Source organism: Phaethon lepturus, unplaced genomic scaffold (genome assembly GCF_000687285.1).
Source record: "Phaethon lepturus isolate BGI_N335 unplaced genomic scaffold, ASM68728v1 scaffold10446, whole genome shotgun sequence".
Taxonomy (NCBI): Eukaryota; Metazoa; Chordata; class Aves; order Phaethontiformes; family Phaethontidae; genus Phaethon; species Phaethon lepturus.
Window position 1 is genome coordinate 45,963 of NW_010546994.1, and position 24,995 is coordinate 70,957.

The window sequence follows — 24,995 nt, forward strand, 5'->3', positions numbered from 1 at the left end:
TCTCAGCAGCAGTCCCATCCGCTGGTTGTTTGTAGCTAATGTAAACATCTTTTTTGACACATAGATTAGGTCCGATCGTGACAAAAGCCTCTCGCTACGGTACAGTGTGACTGGCCCAGGAGCTGACCAACCTCCAACAGGCATCTTCATCATCAACCCTATCTCAGGACAGCTGTCTGTGACAAAGCCTTTAGACCGGGAGCAGATTGCTTCTTTTCATGTAAGAGTTTAATTTACCATAAATCAGATTATCAAATTGAAGATTAACATCTGCTTCAAACATGACTTGAGCAGCCGGCATTTAGTTTTCTATGAGATTTGATTTGAAGAGTTTGTAGCAGATTTGTATTTATTGTACTTACTAAGGCTAACTCTTACTATGTTTAAGCAGCTTAAATACATTAACATATGTAAACAGTGATTAAATATATTTAGAAAAGTAATTTTAAAAGATTGAAATATGGATACTGTAGCTTATATTTCAAATACCATTGATCACAGTCTCCACTGTATTGTATATTTTTCAAAAGTTTACTTTTAATTCAGCAACTTCAATTAGGCCATGACTTTTATTAGAATTGCAGCAGCTGTGATTTGAGAAATGGATGGAAAGAATAACCTACCAATTTTCATTTTCAGGGGCAAATCTAAGCATTTTAATGGAATTGTAAATTAGGTCTGTCAGCTTATGAAAATGATATTCTTTGCTCTAAAGAAATTGACAAAGTAGACCATGGATTCCAGTATTAGTGGAAAAGAAAGGTTTGAAGGAAGGGGGAGCTCAGGCTGTGACCTAAAGTTGTCTCTGCTTTTGAGGGACCATGCTGAAATTGTTACAAAAGTCACTCAGCTCCTAGAAGGAATTTTCTAGCATGTTGTAGGTTAAAACACTCATTGCCTCATGCTCCAGGAAGCCCTTTGGGTGCTGCTCCCAAACAGAGGATGCAGCAGGAGGCATCTGGGGGGAAATGGGGGGGAATGGCTCTCACAAGAGCACAACAGCTCTGGCATCTGTAAGATTTTTACTGAGAATTTGGCATTGGCGATTCAAGATTTACTGACTCTAGGAATTCACTTTTATATGAGTTGTTTCCAGAGTGGCGAGTTAATAATGCCCTCTCGTTCCTTTCTAGTAGGTTTGTAGCCAGAAGCGGCGGAGGAGGGGGGAGGTATACATATATATAAAAAAATATATATATGTATATGTATGTAACGGAGACGAGACCCCGCATTGGCCGGGAAGTCCAGGACTGCTATAGGAGAAAGTTGCTTTTTTGCTTAGCAGTTTCCAGGCTCTGACCTGGATACATAGGTTTACATTTTCAGAAAGTATTGTGTTCCTTTTTTTTTTTGGCTGTCCAATTTAAGATGCTTTAGGTAAACCTGACTGTCAAAGGTAGTTACTCAGTCCTTTTTGGCAATCGGGGCATTAAATTTAAGTGTCTCAGTATCTTTGAAACCCAGTCCATAAACTTTAGCTTAATTTTAGCCTGGAATTTTCAGTGTGTTTACTGACAGTGATTTATCATAAACCTTACCTTGGTGTTCCAGGTAACACAAATCTATTCTGTACGCTTTGCCTATGCATTCATGTCTATTCAATATCCATAGTATCAGAACAGAATTTTTGAAAGCGATGCCTGTGTTCATTCCCTATGGATTGTTAATAAGTTGCTACCTGCTGAATCTGCATATACCTAGAGTCTGTTTTCTAACAGCCATTATTAAAAAGGTATTTATATATGACAGTAGGCATTGTTGTTAATCGAAATTACATGATTCAAAATCAATTTCAGCAAATCAAAGAAGTAAGACTGCAGCTTAATCTAAACAGCAGTTCCGTTAGCAACCTGAAAACTCAAATAGTCGATGTGAGGGAGCAGTGGCAGATAAAATACATGGAGCTAAAAATGTCTGGCCTGAAACCTCCTGCCACCATTATTGTATCTACTTGTGCCTGTTATGTTGTGCAAATTCTAATACTTTTGATGATTTTTGCAGCTGAGAGCGCACGCAGTGGATGTAAATGGAAACCAAGTGGAAAATCCTATTGACATTGTTATTAATGTCATTGATATGAATGACAATAGACCTGAATTCTTACACCAGGTTTGGAATGGGACAGTCCCCGAAGGATCAAAGCCAGGTAATACATGGGCTTTCAGAGAGTGTGTGTGGGGGAAGGTATGCAGTAATATTTTGAGGGTGTTGGAGAGGGTGCCTTCAGACCTTGTAACACTTTCAAAGGTTTCTTACTAGCGTGATGAGCAAAATCTCAGGTACTCTCTTCTTATTTCACCTAATTTTTGGTTCACTTTTTAGCATGCTAGGATTATTTTTCCAAAAGGAGAAAGTATTATGTACATAAACTAAAACAGAGAAGTCTTTAAGAATATGACTTTTAGGTTCCTGTTTTTGAAAATCCTGTGTCACAGTTCTTAACAGTTGTGTTCATGATAGCCACAGATGTTCATTTCGTTGACAGCTCAGGGTGTAAGAGACTTGCAAATTATGAGCAGATCCAGTTCTAGTTCTGAATCTCAGAGGTTTTGGAAATACTGAGATTTGAAATCAAACAGTTTCATTTGAATTCTCATGAAAACCCTAAATGATGTTCACATCTCATTAAAATTCTAATCATCTTCAGACTAAAGTTTGCACTGTGGCTGAAACCACTTTCTTAATTTTTCAGTAGTGCAAAATTAATTTTTTAGAAAGGTTAGCACAAGAAATGTATTTTCTCACTTTACTGTGTTTACTTGGCATTTGAGATGGAAAGAACATGCATCTTAAAGACCTTTGAGAGAATATTATTTAAATTGATTTTCAATCACTATCAGTATGTGCACCAATTCTGTAAATTAAATATATTTCCTTTGGCCCAATTATTAACATTTTTCTCTAAACATGAAGAGCTCTGTTGTTACAGAAATGTTATTCATGGCAGAATTGTAGAATTTCATTGTTTATGGAGCTTCTTCAGTTATAAGCAAATCTGTTATTTTATAAACACAAAGTATTTTTATCTCCTCTTATGTATTTTAGTTACTCTGTTGGTGAGTCTTGGGTTTAACTGGTTTGTTTTAAGTAAGAGAAGGAATGTGTAGAGTTTACCAAAAGAAATACATACTTTGACCATTGCTTGTAAGTGATCTTGTGTAATCCGAGTAAACTGTTTATATAACATCAATTATTTATCCTGCTGCTAGGAACCTACGTGATGACTGTTACTGCCATCGATGCTGATGATCCCAATGCACAGAATGGGATGCTGAGATACAGAATCTTGTCACAGGCCCCAAGCAGCCCCTCTCCAAACATGTTTACAATCAACAACGAGACTGGTGACATTATCACCGTAGCAGCTGGGCTTGACAGAGAGGTACAGCAGGTCTTAATCCCGTAGGCTGGGTTGTACTTAATACTGTGAAGAAGTGCATTTTTTGCTAGTAACCTACAAATACTTCTCTTCTTCCCCATCTGAACTTTCTCCTTGGAAAAGAGGAAATTGGGATGGAGATGAAAATTGGACCCACATGTTCTGTACATGCAGTTACTCTTGGTTCCGTGGGGCCATGGAAAGGATCTTGTTTCAAAAACCTATTTGCTTTTAAGGAACCAGGTATACACTGAAGCGGAACAATGCAGATGAGGACCTCAGGTGCTTGGCCGGGGTGTTGAGATGGGATTTGCTTCTCAGCTCCAGGCCTTTCCTCTTGCTGAGCTCTGTAGGCAAAGAGTGGATGGAAAATGGAATTGGCTATATGTTTTATTTTGGAAGCTCCAGGAGAGCTTCTGTACTCCCTCTGTCCTCTTCCTTCCTCTTCACAGAGAGGTGGCAAATACTTGGAATCTTCTGGATGCACTGTTGCTAAATTTGCAGTAATCTCCTTACTAAAATAAACCAGGAAAAACAGTAAGAATTTTAAAATTTGAAAAGCACATTTCTAAGAAATAAACCAGTCAGTATTGGAAACTGTATAGACAGAGACTTGTCTCAAGGCCTGGACACAGATTCAAAACCTTTTTAAAAAGAGAATAATAAAAAAATCTGACTGTCAGTAATTCCCTGCTGCATGCTGGGCAAGTCCCATTCTGTCTAGACAGTTCTTCACTGTGCCCACAGCTGGAGAAGGAGAGTGCCACATCCTCTGCTCTGGTTCACCCGTCTGTGAGGTGCAAATAAAAATATTTCCCTCCCAACTCCAGATCTGTCACACTGGCTAACTGTGCTTCTGAACCACTTGAAAACTTCAGAAAAGATAAGCATTATTTTATAAACAAACTACAAAATCCAAACAAATCTTATTTCAACACATCTTGTTTCAACTTCTGTTTTACTAACCTCATTTTAGCTCATTAAATCTGAAGGTTTTTTTAAACTGGAGTTGCTGTTCAGCTTTTAGCTGTTTGCTTATACTTATTTAAAATGTAGCACAAAAATTCTGCTGATGCTCTGGGTTGGCTATTAATATTCTGATGCAATTCAGTTTGACAGGGGCAATCAGAAGATTTGAAAAGCTAAACAGACTGTTAGATATTGCAATTAATTTTTAAAGTTTTATTAACATTCATTCTATTTAAGTTTGTTTTGAAAGGGTTGAATTTGAGGAAAGGAAAACGCTGAACTTTACAGTATTGCCTTATTAAATTAAAAGAATGATGGGCAGCTTTGCCCTTGTTTTTAAAATCCCCTGGTCATCTTTGACAGGTGAACTTTCAGAAGGACATAGTGATAACTCTTGAGTTTTATTGCTTAGTGACTAGCTGTACCGGAGTGATTTAACTTGGAAGAAACCAGCTGTCTGTGGAGCTTAGGCTCTCACATTAACAGTTGGAAAAGCCTTGTCATTCGCCATCAGTTTTCCTGATTGATCACTGTACTGATACCCAAATGAGTATTTATAAACATTTCTTGCACATGTTGAATATTAATGATTAATGTTAAATCGTTCAAATATTAAATTAGACTAATATGAGATAAAATGGTTTCCTTCCCAAGCCATTGCTCTGCTTCCTTCATTTCCTGAGTAATTTCATAGAATTCAATTAAATTAAAACGACGAGGAGTCTAGAAAGCCAGATCTGAATCGAGCAGGTCTTCTGACAGTGGGCTAGGGAATGCTTTTTTGCACAAGGTTCCTTGTTGTCGAGGAACCTCAGGTGGGCTACCCACTTCTGCCATTCTGCCCTTTTCTCTAAGTCTTGACTCTCTTTGTAAAACTTTAATTAGGCTCATAAAATGCTAGACACAATTTAAATTTCTTAAATTATGTGACCCGTTATTTATGGGTGCATAAGTGTTGTAGGCATTAAAAAAAAAAGGTGGTTCCTCTGGTAGCATTCCTCATCTGCTAGTATTTTAGGTTAACATGCACAGTGCATTATCTACGCTAACGCTCACAGGAGGAGAGTTGCTTAGGTAGGGGACTCAGCTAAAGGCAGAAGTTGTCTTTCACTTGCTATCCCAAAAGATGCTTTTTCGTGAGATCCATCTGTTCTTATTTCTTCCGCTATTGCTGTGGAATTCACCTCAGCTTTAAAACATCAGCCTTGCTGCTGGAGGTGCCAAAGAAGTCAGGCAGGGTACTTCAATTTACACACTGGCATTCCTACCTCACGTGAGGTTAATTCAGTGAAGTGCTCTTTTATTTGGCCTGTGTTGAAGTGGGAAGCTGTGACCTGATGAGGTCTGCATTCTTTCTTGAAGCTGCCAGTTCATTTTCGGATGTGTTGCTGCAAAGTCTCTGTGCAGGCTGCTGACACATGCTCCATGGCTTATTCCTGGCTCCTTCTCAACCCACAGTTAAAAGAGGAGAGCCAACCTCCCCTAATTTCCCCATGCTTGGAAAGTTGTGCACTTGTTGATTTCTGGGATTTCATTCCCAGCAGTTGATCTTCTGGAAGGGGGGAAAAACAAGCAAAACCACACATATGCTGTCTTTTGGTGCACTTTTTGGGGTTGTTTGTAGTGTGCTGCTTCTGTTGGAATTCAATAAGAAGATTGTATGGAAGTTGAGTCTTATGTAATAATAATGGAGTTTTCTTAATGAAATTTGCTTCCTGGGATCAATGTGTTAAGACCCAGATGAATCAGAAGCACTTGCTGTTTCAATAATGGTAGAATCATCTGGCTGCAAGACCTGCTTCAATACTGCTCTAGATTTTATTGCTTCACAATAAGTATATTTTTTTTTCCTGGATGAAAGTGGTAACAGTATTTCTTTTATTCCCTTGTGACTGCTTCTCTTGTTGGTGTCGTGAAGGAAACCTTTAGGATGTTTATTTAAGCCTTTTGAAGGTCACTTTTCAAGTATATTTTCCAAGCCAGAATTCGTATACATATTTATGCATTATTAAACATATATTGCATTTCTGTATAAATAATATTAGTCTTCCTTTTAAAAAAGGATACATATGCAGTAATACCCATTTGGTGTGTGTTGTAAGGGTTCCTTTATGAAAGAGGACATGAGCGTAAATTGTCTTCAGTGGGAGACAGATTCATACAGCTTATTTTAAAAACTTTTTTATTCAGTGGCTCATATTTGCTGCTTAGAAGTGTGCATAATCATTAAACTCTAATGTCTGTCATAGTGCGTGGCGAAAGCTTGAAAGAAAGTCACACCTTGCTTATTTTTTGCATCGCTATCCCATAGTCCCTTTACGTAAACAGTTTCCATGAGAAGTCATTTGTCATATACCCCAGTCTTTAAGTTGTGGGAGAAAATAAGGTACCGAGTGGAAAAACTGTGCTTTTCTTTAAGTATTTCTATTTTGCCAGAAGGATTTTTGCCCGTGTTAGAAAACCATTCATGGAAGTGATATTTCAAAGTAATAGCAACTTCTTATTTTGTGCATTTTCTTTTGGAAAGAACTGAGTGATAACACCTAGCTTTCTCCAAGCTGGGAAACTGAACTGGTAAATGACAAATCACGCACAATATTTGCATTTCACAGTAGAAACCGTTGGTGAGTTAAAATCAACTTCTCAGCAACTCTACACAAAAAGCATCTTTCTAATGTATTTTTTTTTAACACAACCGTGTCGACGTTGTTTTAAACAGCTAACCAGTTTGAGGTCAGGTCTCAGTTGGACATTCCTTGTGCTTGAGGGAGCCCTGGCCCCGCTCCAGCCGTGACGGGAGAACGTGACGGGAGAGCGGAGCGCCTGGCCGGGAGGGCCGTTAGTGATGGCACGCGTGGGGGTGAGGGGAGGGGGAGACGGCGGCCATCTTCGGCCAGGGTGTTTAACATTTATGGAAATAACCCATGTGGTTGTCCCCTCCCCCTTTCTCCCACTGCCCTTACTAGTCTTTGTTGGCCTTGACATCTTCGGTTTCCATAGCGATGGGAAGAAGTTGCAAGAGCAGTTTTATACTTGGGCTTGGCTGAAACAAAACCTTGGCAGTTGTGGCCTTTTGGCTAACAAACCTACCTTGGCTCAGTTCTCTTAAATGCTTTTGAGGACTTACCCTGTTTTAATATAAACTGCACTCTTGTTTTTTTCCCCGTTTGAAAAGCGTTGTAAAATCTGTTATAATAGCATTAACTGTATAAAGTGTTCTTGATTTTTTTGAGAGTAGAGGGCAGGCAGCCTGCTCTTGTCTCGGTGATATTTGAAGAAAATCAAGCAGCAGTTCAGTATAGTGAGATGCAAGCCAGTGCTGTCTTCCTGTGGCACAAACTGCTCCTGTCATTTCAGGTGATGCTAAGTAGAATAAACAGTGTGATAGGCTCCATAGCTTAGCAAAGTGCAATTTTGGAAACACCTTCTGTCCTGTGGTAATGTTAGTTTTGTCTAAAGCTTATGTTGATGTCATTTTGTGTTTTAGAAAGTACAACAATATACATTAATAATTCAAGCTACGGACATGGAAGGAAACCCAACATATGGTCTTTCAAACACAGCAACTGCTGTCATCACTGTGACAGATGTCAATGACAATCCTCCAGAGTTCACCGCCATGACTGTAAGTACAGGGTGGGAGTAACTGAAGGATGTGTATATTTATAACCCTTCCCTGTTTTTCTCATTATATTCATAGACGATAAATATTTATTATTTATTAAATAGTGTACTGGCAGACAGAATTTAAATACATGCAGAATATATATCCCTTAGATACGGTATTCTGCTTGGGCCAAAAGGCAAAAGCTGACAAGGGAATCAAACTATCAGTTTTGTGGGTGGCCTCAGGTAAACTTCGTTAGATACATTGTCAGAGCTCCAGTGAAGAGAGATGCACTCCCTAATGTTGATGAATGTTCCATATGGTGTGGCACTTGTGTGCCTCTGCAGCCAAGGTAGAATGTTTTCTTGGTTTTTTTGCAGTTCTACGGGGAAGTACCGGAAAACAGGGTGGATGTGATCGTGGCGAATCTGACGGTGACGGATAAAGATCAGCCCCACACACCTGCATGGAATGCGATGTACCGAATGACCGGAGGAGACCCCACAGGTCGATTTACCATCCTGACCGACCCCAATAGCAACGATGGGCTGGTGACTGTTGTGAAGGTAAGAGCTGCTTGTGCTTCAGAGAATTAAGCAGAGGTGGAAGAAGTGGGAGAACGTTGAGGGGGAAAAATGTGAACTCTTGAGACCAGCACGAGTCTGGAAAGTTAAATGGATGGGCACTGTCTGTCTTGTGGAAGTAAGCCATCTGTCCCTTCGAGTGTTACCTTGCTTACACTATCGGTAGTATTCTAACCGATCACTTTTAAAAATCAGCCTAGGTTGTTGAAAATGACAGATTTTTGAAGCTTTGTTTGCAAAAAGATAGGAATTAGTCTGTGAAAAAGCGTTTGCTTAGTATTTGTTGCTAGTGTAAAGGAACAGCTTCCTACCTACTGGCTTCCATTAGTAGTCATGCTTGTCTGCAGGTTTTATGTCAACATGTTCCTGTTAAGGAACAGATACAGGCAGTCAAGGCACAATCGGAGAGGAAAAAGTGATAGGTGGGAGGCTACTTTTACAAGAGGTTTTTAAAGGCTTGCTATTTTTAAAAGCTCATTTAAATTCCTTTTATGGAATAACTTGTCTATCTTCATTCTCTAGCCAACAGCTCTGTGTTGAGGGGTGACTTATTTCAAGTGATAATAACAATGTGGTTCTATAATTAAACCTGCCAGACAGTAGCCACCTTTCCTCATAGCCCTCTGATAAGTGTCTCCTCTCTGAGTTGGCCTGTTCTGGTTTTGGCTGATCCACTTACGAAGTCAAGTGTGAGATGCCAATGTTCCCATTTGGAAATTAAAACATTCACCACCTTCCCCCCAACCCCCCCCCCCCCCCTTTTTTTTTTTTATCTTCTCAGTAACTAGGGGAGAAAAAGATACATTTTTTTTTTCTACAGCTATAGTGGTAATTCACAGTAGAGGTCTTTTTGTTTTAAGAACTGTCTGTTTGATAACTACACTTCCCCAGGGGTACCAATTGTTGTATTGCAGTCTTCCAGCAAGCATTATATGAGTATCTGGGTTTTGTAATTAGGCACGTAAGCATGTTTTTCAGATCTAGGAATGGTATCTAACTTGAAATGTCTGGAAAGGGGAATTTTAAAAATGCTGAAGTTAAACTTAAGTATTTTGAAGAGAAGCAAGGCTAAGATTCCAGATGTCCAACCTGTTTGATATAGCTTTGCTCACTTACAAATTTATTTTTAACAATTTCTATCCTCTCTACTGCCAGAGTATCTCAGTGCTTTGCTACGTCTGACCTGGTTTAACAACAGAGTAGCAGCATGTGGGAGCCTCATTGGGAAAGGAGCTTTCTCCTACAAATGCAAGGGAACGATGGGCCCGTTTGGAAGGGGACCAGCTATACCATCTGAAATCAAAGGCTCTTAAACAACATAGGAAAATTAGCCTGAGGTGGTAAATGGCAGTTCTACAGTCTGGCCGGCAGCACTCCTTTAAGCACTCAGACATGGGAAGAGTTGGAAGCCTGCCTACAGTTTTTATTGGCAGTGTAATGAGTTGATCTGTCAACCTGTAATGAAGATTGGACTGTCTCTTGTCATGGACTTCATGCTATCATATGCCAGCTGCCCCTGTAAGGTGCAGGGTTTCTTTAAGTCTAGAATTAGCGTGAGTAGCACAGTGCATAGTACTAAGGCGAATCAGGTCTTGGGGAATGCTTCACCCTTATGCAGTGCTGCAGAGGAACTCTAGCCTCAAACTGGTTTTACTCTTCCATAAATTGGACTTCTGGCTCAGTAAGAAGGTCCCCAAACTGAAGGTTGGTTGGATTGTGAAGATGAGAGCTGTAGGTATACCAGCAGTGGGGTTAGCTGGGGATTACAAAGTCTTTCTAGTGAAACATTAGGGGAATGGGTATCTCTGATCTATGGGTCTAGGTATGGTCATGATCTTTGTCCTCATAAGAGTGAGAAGCAGGTTTCTCTCCCTGTGAGAGATCCTCAGGAGGTACAGCTGCTCACATGAGTGCCTGGCATAAAGCTGGGAGTTTCTACGTCATCTTCTGGTGAAACTCCTTGTTTCCTCAGTTACCACTACTTGCAGTACCAGAGTAAATTAAATCCAAGAATGATGAGGTTTCTAGCTCCTCTGACTTTTGAAGCTGCTGCTGCTAAGCAAAATCCCAACCCAGACTCATGCTGAGGTGTTATATTGATTGTGTTTTCCTTAGGGTCTGTGCTCGTTTTTGAGAAAAACACTACAAGTAATGTTTAAAAATGTACTTTGAAGTAAAAATGTTATTGTGTGTCCATCACTATTGTGAGTAAATGTTAACACTTCTTGCTTTTTGCTTTTCCCAGCCTATTGACTTCGAGACCAACAGGATGTTCGTACTTACCGTAGCTGCAGAAAATCAAGTGCCTTTGGCTAAGGGGATTCAGCATCCTCCTCAGTCAACAGCAACTGTGTCTATTACAGTCATTGATGTGAACGAGAGCCCATATTTTGTTCCAAACCCTAAGCTTGTACGTCAAGAAGAAGGGCTACTTGCGGGTAGCATGTTGACAACTTTCACTGCTCAGGACCCAGATCGCTACATGCAGCAAACCTCTCTAAGGTCTATATAAACATTTTGCAGTTATTTAGCAATTGGAATGCAATATTGAGTGGGTGGGGAGCAAAGAGACTGCATAGGAAATGACTGCATTTATCGTAGCACACAGCTATACCAATACCTGCTGTAGCTTTTGAGCAACGCACTCTTAACAAGATTTTTGGCTGTAGAGAAAGTGACCTGACCAACATTTATAGATCCGTAAACTGGGTCGTCTTCTAACGCTAAGTCCCACTTCATCAGGGTATAATGAAGTTATGTACCTGTGTTAAAGTATACCTGGTGTCCCAACAAATTCGTTCAGAGCAGACACATGCTTGTGTGAACTAAGATCATTTGCAATTTAAATTAACCAATAATTTTGACATGGCAGCAAAACCACGTCATATCGTTGACCAAACCTCAAGGGTTTTCTTCTCATTCTCTGGCAATGCAGAGTGCTGTTGTTGTCGTCCATCTGTGAATTCTTGTACTGATAGCTATGATCATAATTTGGTCATAAGTTCTTCAATGTGCAAAACTGTGCTAAATGAGAAAAGTGAAGAGGTTAAAACATGGAAATCTTAAAGCATACTTTTGCATACCTTATTTAAAACATAGTCATTGACTGCAAAGCTAAGACACAGTGACTAGTCTTGGGCCAGGACTCAGTCCTAGCTTACCCAACAGCTTTTTTAGCTCATGTGGAGGAAACTCCAGACCTTACTTTCTGTCTTTCCTTTGAAACTCGAGGTTCCTACTGTTTTATTTTCTCTTAATTTTGGTTAGCTGTTGCTGATGGTTGCACCCAGAAAGGAGAAGAATATCATAGACATGATAGCATGAGGAGTTAAGGATATATGCATTTTTAATGACCTAAGATAGCTTGCACTTGATTAATGTCAAAGGGCAAATTTATCAGGTAGAAGGATGATTTTGAAAGACACTCCTCTTTCAAATTAAGATGAGAGCGTACAGTAAAACCTCTTAAGTGATATTGGAAGCACTAGAATAATGCGAGTTAGTGCTACTCTGACACTCTTTATCCATTGTTACCTCTCTCCTGCTCTCAGTGCTCTGATAAGATAAAAGTTAGTATGAACCGCCCTGTAGGTAGAGCACAAGCAAGAGTCTGAATATTTAATAGAGTCTGAATATGAATGTTATATAGTTTACAGTAATTATATGATTTACTCCAATCAGATGATAACTTACATGGCAGGACAAGAATCTAAATGTAGGACTCTCTTCTTTTTTTTTTTTTTTTTTAGAAGTGTTTTCAAGAATTTTAGTGATAAGGTTTAATAAATGGAAATTTGTGACATACTGTGTCCAAATTAAAAAAATGTGTTCAGGATACAAATTAAAATACTACTATTGTCTATGTTGTCAATATTTATGTTGGCATCTTATGATCAAATACACAGGTACTCAAAACTTTCAGATCCTGCAAACTGGCTGAAAATTGACCCTGTTAATGGACAAATAACTACTACAGCTGTTTTGGACAGAGAGTCAATATATGTGCAAAACAATATGTATAATGCAACATTTCTTGCTTCTGATAATGGTATGTATCAAAATTATATATGTTTTCAAAAGGGTTTCTTCTGTGTGATTGAATGGCATTCAATTTTTCCAGGACAGGAAACAAGATACTCTTAGAAGACATCCAGTCAGAAGTCTGTGTTAGCATGTTAGCATCAGATGTTGTATATTTCTCAGCTACTTCGGAAATGGGGTGAAAAGTAATTCTATGAGTTTGGAGAAAGGCACTGGCTTAGTTACATTAGTCAAGTTTACAGAAAACTGAAAAAACCTGCACAGGAGTGCAGTAGACTGAGTGAATTCACAGAACGAGTGGACTTTGGGGAGTAACATGTTGAGGGATGGGTGGTGTGTTTTTCCACATTCAGGCTACAGCAGTACAGAGAGAAAAGTGTCTTTTTATTGTCAGTTTGTTAATGACAATTAACAGTCTCTGCTCAGAAAGAAGTTCTTTGCGTTTGGCTGGAGCACTGTACTGCTCATATAGCTGATACCAGAAAGATGGACAGGTGCAGTTAGGAATGTTCTCGCATTAGAAGGGAAAACTGAAACACTGGGGCTATTTACTTTGGAGAGAAGACAAATGGTAAAATTTTGTGAACTGATACAGTGTAACAAAGCTAGATCAACTATTTCTATCCTTCTGGCTCTGTTCTGGAGAATAAAATTAAATGGAACTGGAAGATTATGGATGGGTGGGGGGAGTGTGGAATGGGAACCATTGCTAATTATACTGAGAAATTCAGTGCCACACGTTCACATAAATGTGTGACTTTAGCAAAGCTTACAGAAGCATCACACATTCAATACGGATAGCAAGAATGTCTAGACATAGCATGCTAAAAGTCAGTATTAGAAAGACTTTCAACAGCACACTTGTGGTAAAGGGTGTTCATAAGTCTTCAAACTTACAGAATAATTTCTCCAGAGGATAAACTATCCCACTTTTGCACCTCTTTCTTCCAAGCATTTGATGTGGACTGTCTCTAGAGAGGAACTGGCTGTTTAGTCAGTAAAGTAGTTGAGTCCCTGATCTGTGGATCTGCAGTTATTTCCTGATTTTTGCTAAGTAGGACAGTTTTTCTGAAGACAGACTACATAAGAATTTGTGTTAGCAGGTGCAGTGACAGTGTTAGATTGGCTTGGTAAAGACAGAATCCCAAAACTGAGATGAACACATGTATGTGATAATTTGAGAAGTGTTGGTATAGCTTCAGTTAAGTAACTTTCCAATTGGAAACAGGTTCAATACCATTTTCTTTTCTTTAAGGAATCCCCCCGATGAGCGGAACTGGCACACTTCAGATATACCTGCTGGACATCAATGATAATGCCCCCCAAGTGAATCCGAAAGAAGCTACAACTTGTGAAACACTACAGCCTAACGCTATTAACATCACTGCTATAGACCCTGACATAGATCCAAATGCAGGCCCTTTTGCCTTTGAACTGCCTGACACACCTGCTAGTATTAAGAGGAATTGGACTATTGTCCGAATCAGTGGTAAATAACGTTACAGAAATCTTAATAATTTTAAAGAAACTGTTGCATATGCTTTTCTGTATTTTACTTTGGTGTTACTTCACAACGTACATGAATTATATGTTAATATGAATAGGAAAGCACCATAGTGTAAGTTCCCCAAAGAACAAGAAATTTTAAGAAAGAAAAGATGTTCACAGTAATAAAGAAGTCTGTTATCCTGAGCGTCACGTGGTGGGTTGAACAATAAGTTAATGCAGAGCTCGAAGATGAGCCATTTTTTGCCAGTACTGTTTTAAAGTCACATGAGCAGTACATTACTTGTTAACAAGTGCCTTATTTTCACACACAGGTGATCACGCCCAGCTCTCTTTAAGGATCAGGTTCCTGGAGGCTGGTATCTACGATGTACCCATAGTAATTACAGATTCTGGAAATCCACATGCATCTAGCACTTCTGTGCTGAAAGTGAAAGTTTGCCAGTGTGACATAAACGGAGACTGCACTGATGTTGACCGGATTGTTGGCGCAGGGCTGGGAACTGGTGCCATCATTGCAATTCTGCTTTGTATCATCATCCTGCTCAGTAAGTAAATAGATCTCTTAATCTTAACTCTTTTGTTTTGCAAGTACCATCTTATGTTTTAGTCCTGTTTACCTTGACAAAGAAGGGGGAGTGATTAAAGAATCAAGTCCAAGAATTGTTGCTGCTTAGTTTAATGTCTTGGACAAGTATGAAAGCTTCCTGATGGTAAAGGATTAGGAGTCCGTGAGACGGATCATAAATAGCACTTGCATGGCAGTCAAGCCCCACGGTGGGTTTGTGAAGGAGGTTTTCGGTCTGTGCCCATGGGCACTTGTTATGTTGCGTCAGTGAGTGACCAGGTTGAAGATGTGATTAGCCCCCAGACATCTAGTCTCTCTTGTGCTGTTGGTAATGTGTGATGTGACACCACCCACAGCGGGTAACAGTGCCTTCAAGGAGTGCTCTGGTGTTACTACTGTCGTGGTTCAGATTAATATAAGTAGGCTATTTGATGATTTTGGGAACTAATACATCACAGCCCTTCCTATAAGGCTGGACAAGAAGGCAGCCATGCAGGAACGGAGACGCATGTGTGCGTTTAAGAATTACATAAAGCTGTGCTAGTATTTTATTTGTGTGTCATGTTCATTCAGTAAGGGGAATGACTAAACATCGTGACTTAAGTGTCTGTCCAGTGTAGTAAATTAGATGCTAGCTCTCCTACACATTATGGTTAACTGATTTCTGATTGTGGTGGAACACAAGGAAGGGATTAATCTGTTCAGAGTATACTATGCACCAGTCCAGAACATGCAAAATGATGGAAAGTGGTAATTTTAAAAAAAAAAAAAAAAAAAAAAAATAGTATTTCTTTAAATCTAAACCCATGGCTGCACACAAGCGCAGTACAATTATTTTCCTGAGACAAGATATTCTTAAAATGTTAGGAATTGAATTAACAGAGCCTTATTGAAACTATCAAATCCTTTAAGATACTCTTCATATATTGACATTCTAGGTATATTGGAATTTCTTTCTATGAAAGTGGTTGTAATTGGGAAAATGTCTATTGTATTAGCAATTAATTTATCCACATTTATTCTGTTTTGTTTCTTATTTGATTTTCTTTAACAAGCTTTAGTTTGTAAATGAACAGAACAACTTGAGATTGTTGAGAATAAAGATTAAAAATACATAGCTCTAAATGCCACTGCATTTTCCTCAACTTCGATTCCTCTTGCTTCTAAACATAAATCTAAACTTAGCCAACAATATGGTCTGTTCTCGTGGACTGGTGAGACATATGCCAAAATGGCCTAAGCTTAGTGATGTTCAAAAGTCAAATTGCTTAAACTGCATAAATTGCTATACATTCTTGAGACATAGCAGAAAAAATATAAAAAATACAGTCTCTTAAAATTCTTGGCACTACTGGAGAGATTCCCATCTGAATCCAGTAGTTTATGAAGCTTGGTCTTTCTTATTTCTTTTCATGACAAGTTTATGTTGCAGGTGTGGAATGGATTTGTGACTTACGACCTTGAATATGTGATTGATTTCCAAATCAAATTGCCTATAGTAGCCTGAATTTCGACATCTTTTGCTTAAGCTGCCTTCTATGAAATTTTTTATTTTAAAAAAACCAAGATAAAAACTCATCCAGAACAGTCAAAGGCAGCTTTCTTTTTTCTTCCATCTTTTTTTTTTTTTTTCTTTAAATCTCGGTGTTAAATTAGTATGATTTTCCATGGCTTTCCTTCAGAATCGTGACGTGGTTTTGTGTCTTCCCTTTTTGCAATGTAGTTTTAGTTTTAATGTTCGTGGTATGGATGAAACGCCGTGATAAAGAGCGTCAGGCAAAGCAGCTCTTGATTGATCCAGAAGATGATGTGAGAGACAACATTCTGAAATACGATGAAGAGGGTGGTGGAGAAGAAGATCAGGTGAGGAATGATTAATAATTTTTACATACAGATTTGCACTTCACTCTGTGCTTTATCTATTTTGTTTCTGTTGACACATAGCTAATTTTTGCATTAAGTGCTGAAGGCAGTGCATGATGTTTTAAAAACCTGAAATATAACATTGCTTTCTCATGTTGTTTTTTGCAGTTCCAGAAATAGCAGTTGCTTACCTTTTGGATGAGATGTAAAACCAGCATCTTGTCCACTGACAGTCACAGCATTCTGACCATATTCCAACTAAGGCTGCTCTATTTAAATGAAAATTAACATCCACTCTCATGGCAGTGTGTAAACCTTCACTCCTTGCCTGAGATCCTGTTGTACAAAATCACCAGTGCAGAGTGCCTAATACAGTTTATTCCAAATATGACCCTTTTTTGGTGGTGGGTGAATGCCTTTCTAGATACACAGTAATGTTGGCTATTGACAGATTGGCCACTACTGGGATTTCAGCTTGGAAAGTATTTATGTTTCAAGTAGCTGTCAGGGCACATCCGTGTTTACTCAAATACCTTTCCAGGCAGGTGCCATATGCATTTACTCTCACGTCACCGCTGGTTGAACCACTGCTGATATGTCAGAGGACTAGGAGTGATGCGTATATGCTAAGAATAGCTTCTTTTTCCCCCTCTCTCCAAGTTAGTGAATTTCCAAGCAGTGTAATTTCTTTCCTTCAGAGAAGGTTTATTAAGTGTTTTATGAACATCACAAACAGTAGATTTTTCTGCAGATTATTGGTAGAAGTAAGTGTAATAATTACAAAGGGAACAGTGCATATAATAGAGTCTAAGACATTTTCCAATAAAAAGCCTTGAAAAATTAAGTGTAATTCTTCCATGTATCCTCAGTCACAGTCATCTGGCACTTAGAGTTAACTGGAAAGTGTCTCAGTTCACTGGTACAGACACTTATAGCTTCCCTCTACTCATTTGTTTTTCTGAAATTTGTGTTCCCCTTAGTAATTTCCATGATTCCTGCATTTCCCTAAGTACTGTTCCTACTTCCTGGCTTTTCTGCGTAACTTTCTTTTTAAGCAATTTCCAAAGGAAACTTCAGTTTATGCAGTTTCGGAAAATTGCTTGTGTTACTAAATAAATTGAAGTCAACCTTTGAGTCTGTGTATGTATTCCAGTTGTTTGTACACAGATAGTTTGAGTACAAAAATTGCATACTATTTGTGCATCTGTTGTTGCACAGAGTTACAAACTTAAGAAAACATCAAGAAAACTCAGTCCTGTGACAACTAATTTTGCAGTTCACATATCCCCAGCTCTTGTTCACCCACAATTCACTGGAGGGTCTGTTCAGCAATTTTCATGTGGTTTTGATTTTTCATTATTGTCCACACAATCCTCAGGACAGAGTTGGTAAGGTTCTCAGAGTATGTACTGGTCATTGGGAAGTCATAGGTGATGCTAGAATAGTGTTGAGAGAGGTTATGCTGCTCATCAGAAACTTTACTCTCATTGTGCACTGCTTAAAGTACTTAATAGTTTAGAAATGGTGCTGCAGTCTCTCTTCTGTCCATCTTGTGTACTGTGCTCCTCTCCAGTGAAAGCGCTGACTTTGAGCAGTATATTAGTGCAGCAGGAGGTATCATTGTGTGAATGCCATAGAGATTAACAGGGTGTAAACCTTCCATAAATGCAGCCTTTTACCAGCAGTGAATGAGCGTAGTGCACACAATGAAAGGAAAGACTGTCAATGGGTGGAGTAGCAGTAAAGTGGTAAGAAATGTGAAATTAGCATCATTTCTTCTCACAGTGAGCAGAGGAAGCACTTAGATGCAGAGAGGTTTAAGGGCTTTGTAGAAAATGGAATGATTTTTAGGCACAAAACCTCTGCTTGCTTTCTTAAGACAAATTTTAAGGCCACTGTCACAAATTAATTATCTTAGCTGCCAGCCACATAGTTCAGGTACACTGGTCCCTTTCTTGATTCATTGAGCAGTAGACCATAATGTCTGAGGGTCTAAAAGGTCTTTGTACACTCCGTAACAAACATTGCAGGAAAAGAAGAAAAAAGCTCATACAAAGTATAAAAAGCTTTTGTAACTGCTTCTGTAACAAGAGTTTTAGACCACTGTAGGCAAAAAGGGGGTAGGTTCTCCCACAGTTCCAAATTTAGGAATTTGTTCCTGTCCAGAATGGTTGAATAGAAAGCACAGAATTTTCACATAGGCACTTAATTTTCTATCTACAATGAATGATGGAAATAAGTTCTGTCTTGCTTTTCAGGGAGATTATTTTACTTTATTTTGGTTTGACGTTTTGTAAAATCTAAGTTCTGCTTGTGCTTAACTAGACAATAATAGTTCCTAGGTTCATTTCTTGTTGATTCCCTCCTTGCGCCCCTGACCTCCTGTGCCCAGAGGAAGGAGGGAGGATTGTATTTGGTTGGGTTTTATTTGGTTTTGCACGCATTTTGTGTGAGATTTAAGAACTTGGAATGTTAAGCTTTTGAAATACCCCAGCAAATTCCCTACAAGTAGTAATCTCATTTGTGCAAACCGTGGCTTAGCAAAATACTGTAAAAGCATAGCTGTGTGCAGAACATTGTGGGCAAAAGGCATTGGCCATAAAGATCTTTGCATTTTTGTCAAAGGTAAAGTAAGCATTAAAGTGTAAAAGTTAAGGTGTTCTAAAAAAGCATGAGACTGACATCAAAAATCTATTTTCAGAACAAGGGCTCATAGGGTAAAACTGACACTGTTCTATTAAAATCAAGAAAAATTATTTCATGTCAACCTTGCATCCACAAGTCATCAGCAAATGACAGAGGAAAATGCTCTACATCAATACTAACTTTTTATGGTGCACTCTCCCCAAAATCAGCAGGATTGATTGAACAAGCAGTTTTGGTAGAAGGCAGTGCACAAGGTGACTCAGAAGCACAGAACTGTCCAACCCAGGGGGCATCTCATGCAGCAAAACAGAAGGGAATGCTCAAAGCTTCATGTGAATCTCAGCGAAACTAATATTTTAAAAGCTTCAGATATTTTCATAATCTGCATCTTCTAAAATTACTTACTTCTGTTTATAGCAAGCAAATTACTTAGGCCTTTTTAAAATCACCCGCTTTTCTGGATAAATATTTGAAGATTTACCCCTATGTGGCCTCATATTTTTCTTGTTTATTCCAGATATTTAAGTTACTTGAAGATATGGCTGTTAGGACTTGAAAATAATTGATGGAACCTAGGACTCTGCATCCTGAACCAAACTACTTTTAGAACCTGTGGTTTTGTTCTTGGAGTGTTTTATTTATTTAGGAGGGTTTATTTATTTATTTGGAAGCTATGCAGTTGGGTTTCTTAGCTGCCAGGGCAGACACAGAAACTCCTAAAGCATGCTCAGCATGTTGCTTTCAAACTCTTTGTACACGCTATCAGAGTAACGTCTCCTGCCACAAAGTTGGTGACTTCCGAAAACCAGTGAGTTCCTCTGAGTCATAGCAACTGTCAACAAGGTGGGATTCCTGCTTGGTTTTCTCCCCCCCACCCCAGCCTGTGCTAGCATTTCCAAGGAATTATGATGTGAAGTCTTGTCATAAAAGAGCAGTTTATTCCGTTGTGAAGGTCTCCTGTTAATCCTATCTGAGGCCATCTTGGCCTGCTTCATTCACTCTGACAGACTGAATGCTTGTAAAGAAAATTTAGGTTCTTGAATGATTCATAGTCTTCCTCTAGCCTGACATGATGTACACCAGGTTGTGTGATCTCCACAGCAGTAGAGAAGTATGCTTTTAATTCCCTAAGCCAGAAAAGCTCTTGAGTTGTAGGTCATCACTGAAGTCCGCCTGGTCCTCACTGAATGTTGTCAACACTGGAAATGTTCTGGACTTCTTTTGCCTAAATTTCTGCTTCTCAAAAATGTGGGCTGAAAAACTGGCTCTGAAAGCTGCACAACACTCCTGTCATTCCAGGCAAAAACATCTTTTCCTGGTGTCGGGAAAGATCGCAGTACTAGCAGAAGCTAGGGACAAGGGAGGAAGGAGAGGGGGCAGCCGTATTCCAGATAGAAAGTCCATGAGTTTTCTTGGGATTTTGTATAATATTTTCTGGTTTTAACAATTTAGCTACCTGACTTAGAGGAGCTGGGCTGTGACAGTCCTTGAGTCAGTATCATTCCATAGAAGTCAGTGGGACTGGTTTGGTTACTGGTTTGGGGAAGGGGTAAGTGTTCTGGGATTTTTTTGTTTTACTTTGGGGTGGGTTTTTTTTTAATTCCATCTGAATGTTTAACCCAGCAGTTGACAGGGGACACACACACTATAGCTTGCTGTATTCTGAAACAGACATGCCTAGTTTAGGTGTTACGAAGTAGTGATTGTCTTGATTATTAATAGTAGTCGTTTAGCAAACAGGAGGTGTGAGGTACAAATGAGGAGTATTGTCCCCCCCTTATGATGTGTTCTCAACTTGTAATACTGTTCCCAGTTCTGAATGTCAAAACTTCATGTTGACTGAGTGCTAAAGGACTTAGCACACATCTGCAGCATTGTTCACGCCCATAGCAGATCACAGCTAATTCGTTTTTATCGCGTATCTCAGGCCATTCGTGTAATTTACATCGAAGCAGTGGGTGCTCGATTGGGATACATGCAGCATATGTCATGCGTATCTCAGGCCATTCGTGTAATTTACGTCGAAGCAGCGAGTGCTCGATTGGGATACATGCAGCATATGTCAACCTGATAACTGTGATACATATTTTTTCCATTTAATTGCTTTTGTATACATCTCATTGGCCAAGATGATCCTCTCATCTCCTTTGAGTCCATTTCTATAGTGTTTTCTAGTACTACGAGAATTTTAGTAGTACTTGTTCATGCAGACAGTGCAAATGAAGCAAGTTGCCTGAGAAAGTGGGTGGCATGCTTTGCAAGTATTGCAGATCAGCTGTTTTGAACCTGTATTTTAATTTTGCCCTCAGATCTCCTCAGCACAAGAGTCTCTAATGCAATGATTTTAGCATTATTCCAAGTAGTATTCTTCGTAAGAATTCTGCCTGTTCTTTCCTACATTGCGTTTTCTTACAAGCGTATTCAGACGTTAGTCAATAGCTTGCTTTTTGTCATGTTTTATTACACGTTTATATAGAGAAAGAAAATAGTACCATTTGTTTTAAAGGTGATAATAGCTTTTTAAAAAATAATGGTTTATTTTTATCTGTACAGGATCTAAATTCTAAACAGAAATTGCTCCTTTATAGGAGTAGCTTTATTCCAGCTTTTGTGTGTCATTACTCAACTAGTTTTTAACCAATCCTATGGATTTTTGGGTTTTTTTTCTTTTTGTCATAGCTTTCTGTATGCCTGCATCTTAAGACTACATTGATCTCATGTGCTGGATCTTGTCATAACTTGTGTTGCAAATGTAGCAATGGTCCTTACCTACTTGATGAACTTTATAAATCTATTTGATTATATTTTATTTTCACCACCCTATCTGAGTGCTACTCAGATTATTTACTCGCACTTTCTAACCTTTATTTTGCATTGCATCAAGATTGGAGCATATTTTATGTTTAGAAATTTTAATAATAATGAATGAAATAACTGTTGCTAAAATATCCCTAGGAATATATTAGAAGAATATATTATTTTGGGGATTGTGATTGCTTACTAAGACATTAACTTCATTTTTTTTTTGAATGAGTGACTCATGCAGCGCTCCTGTGGAGGAATTACTGTCATTCCTTGGTGCATCTTTGTTTCATCACATGAAAAGTAATGTTTCCATAATTCCATTACAAAATTGTTTCGTGTTTTATTTTATCCTATCTAGAACCTACACCTGTCACTCTGTTTTATCTGCAGCTAGAGTTTAACTTTCACCTTTTTTTATTACTAAAAAAGATAAGGTAGCTTCTTGGTTATCTCAAAAATTATTAACTTGTAACACTCCAGATGCATCTATAATAAAAACAAAGCAGAAAAGCAATATGGCAGAGAATAATCAGAAAGTGAGTGGCAAATAAAGAGCAACTGTTAGCAGAGACGTTTTTACCTAGCCTCTCACCTGCAGCTTACGTCTAGTCAGTCCTCTGTGCTTTGCTTTTTCTGGAGTCCCATTATTTCAGCAGATGTAAGATTTAGGGCAGGTTGGAGCATTTTGCAGAACTCGAGCAATATTGTATGTGCAAATTTTTCGTAATTTTTAAGGGTGATATTTGGGGGTAGAACGGTAAGATATAGCAGGATTGGTTTTCACTTCTTTTTTCTTTGTTTTTAAAAGACCTTGGCAGATTGGAACCTTCAGCTGTGTAAAATATTTCTTCTCCTGCTTCTCCATCCCATTTCTCTGTTGTGCTTCTCCATCCCATTTCTCTATTGGAGTAGACAGTAATTGTCTTTGGAACACAAAGGCAAAGCAGAACATGTGTTTTATTCATAGGTACTTCAAGTGATAGTTTGCTCTATTCCCTTAAGCCAACAATAAAATTGGGTTTACATTAAGGCACTATCCTGTAAAAGGAGTGGGTGAAAAAGCAAACTTTGTCCAGTGCTGCTTTACTTTCAATGCACTTAGACCACTGCAGCTGACTTTGTTTGGTGAATGGCGCTTACAGTCCTCATTGTGAAATTAAGTGATCTGGTGACAATTAAATTGATTATTCCTTGCATGGGGATAGATCTGAACTTCCCTATTTCTTTGCAAAGGCTTCATCCTTTGAAAATGAGAAACGGGTAGTGTTTTTGTTATACTGGTCATATGTCCAGGCCTGTATTCATGCATAGCCAAAACTCTAATTCTGTACAAGGTAAAAAAAAAACAAGTCATCCCTAAAAGTGTATAACACTGTCTAATGAATGGCCAGGAAATATACTGAGAGCTCTGAGGTAACAGAGAAGCCATATTCATAAATCATTAATGAATATGTCAAGTCAAGTTGCATGTACTAGGATATGTCACTGTTAGTGTTAGAGAAAACAGTAGTTGAAAGCTCAATTTAGATGTAATATATTCCAATATTTTCTTATCTGGGAAAAAGCCAGTCCCATCTATGCATAGCAATTTATAGTTGCAGTAAGTTGTGGTTTGATTCTGTTGTTTGCAGTTCTGCTTTATAATGTTCCAGTATGCATTCATTTAAAGCAGGTCCAGTTACTGTAAAAATTTTTACTTTGTTAAGTTTTTGCCAAGAACTTGAGTAAATCTTCTAAAATGCAAACACAACCAGAACAGCTAATCCAAGAGAAAAAAAAAAATAGTTTTATAAAACTAGAAGCTTCTGGGAAACTTTCTTTCCTGGCCTTCCCCCCCCCCCTTTTTTTTTTTTCTTTTCTTTAGGGATTGTAGAATCTGGTAACTGTCAGTCAGAAAGCAAGGTACTTCTTAAAAAAAACTCTCTCCTACTACCATAACTGATGACTGCTTTATGAGGGATTATTACTTAAGTGCTGTTAAATGACCTTGCACAAGAGGAAGTTGTTTAAGGGAAGACATTTTGGAAGCTGCATTATCTTGTTTCCCTGTAAATCAGTGATTACTGGGGAATATAAAACGGCATTTTCTTCTATTCTGGATGTTTCTTCTGTTCAAGTTGAGATACTTGGACTGTGCTTCCAACTACTGTGTAGCTGTTCTTAAAGAAGTGCTTTTTGGGGTTTTGGACACTTCTGCCTACACATCTGGTAAGGTGGTTAATTTATTGGGCTTGGCTAGCTGGTTTTGATGTTTCGCACTGTCTCACTGGGATCTCACATTTCAGGAATGTGAGGTGGGAGGTAGTAATGGTGTAAGTCTTTGCTTAAAGCTGTCTGGAACTAAGAGAATAGCTAATAGGGTCAATGTAATCAGCTTTAGAGAGGAGGGAGTTGCTGGAATTTCATGGGGTATTTTTGAGGTTGTTTAATTTCACAAGATGCAACGTCTGATAAAATGCTCTTTTAGTACATGGTGACTTTATTTTCATTCTTAAAACAAAAGCAAATCAAAAGCAGAATTTTTTCTGCTTCAATACAGATGTCAAGGATTTTTTCATCAAGAGCAAATAGTGATGCCAGAACCAAAAAGACAGAAGTGCTGGTGGTTACATCGAGAGAGTTATAGTGATAAAGCATTAAGATTGTCATCTCTTTAACCACCAGTTATCTGAAAGGTAGCTGTATTGACTCATCCAGTGATATCAGACCCCTTTATAAACAAGGGGAAAGACAAGGGATAATTCAGCTTGCTTCACTTAGATCCTTGTCATAGAATGGGTGGTTTCCACTTCCCTGTTGACTGTAGACTTGGACAATCAGACTAGTCTAAATTTCTGGTTTCTAAAGGCCTGAGATTTTGCTAAATGCAAAGTGGGAGCAAACGTAGCATGTTTTAGTGACCTTCCAATGGAAAAAAACTAATACTAGATTCTCCCTTCCGTCAACAATATAAACTTGCCCAGAAGTTTGAGGAGAAAAACTTCAAACCTTCTGTTTGGATTTGCTTAAATCCAAACTGAAGGAAGG

The 24,995-nt window shown here is 38.6% G+C and overlaps 1 protein-coding gene across 1 annotated transcript in view; it reads left to right on the forward strand.

Moving 5' to 3' along the window:
• CDH2 (cadherin 2, type 1, N-cadherin (neuronal)) overlaps nucleotides 1–24,995 on the forward strand; it is a 50,290-nt gene that overhangs the window by 13,564 nt on the left and 11,731 nt on the right. Inside the window, exons 4-13 of the mRNA XM_010289497.1 lie at nucleotides 65–220; nucleotides 2,002–2,146; nucleotides 3,210–3,382; nucleotides 7,836–7,973; nucleotides 8,336–8,521; nucleotides 10,785–11,041; nucleotides 12,445–12,587; nucleotides 13,836–14,069; nucleotides 14,401–14,634; nucleotides 16,378–16,517. Of these exons, the coding sequence (XP_010287799.1) occupies nucleotides 65–220; nucleotides 2,002–2,146; nucleotides 3,210–3,382; nucleotides 7,836–7,973; nucleotides 8,336–8,521; nucleotides 10,785–11,041; nucleotides 12,445–12,587; nucleotides 13,836–14,069; nucleotides 14,401–14,634; nucleotides 16,378–16,517 (1,806 nt within the window). The remainder of the gene's footprint in view (nucleotides 1–64; nucleotides 221–2,001; nucleotides 2,147–3,209; nucleotides 3,383–7,835; nucleotides 7,974–8,335; nucleotides 8,522–10,784; nucleotides 11,042–12,444; nucleotides 12,588–13,835; nucleotides 14,070–14,400; nucleotides 14,635–16,377; nucleotides 16,518–24,995) is intronic.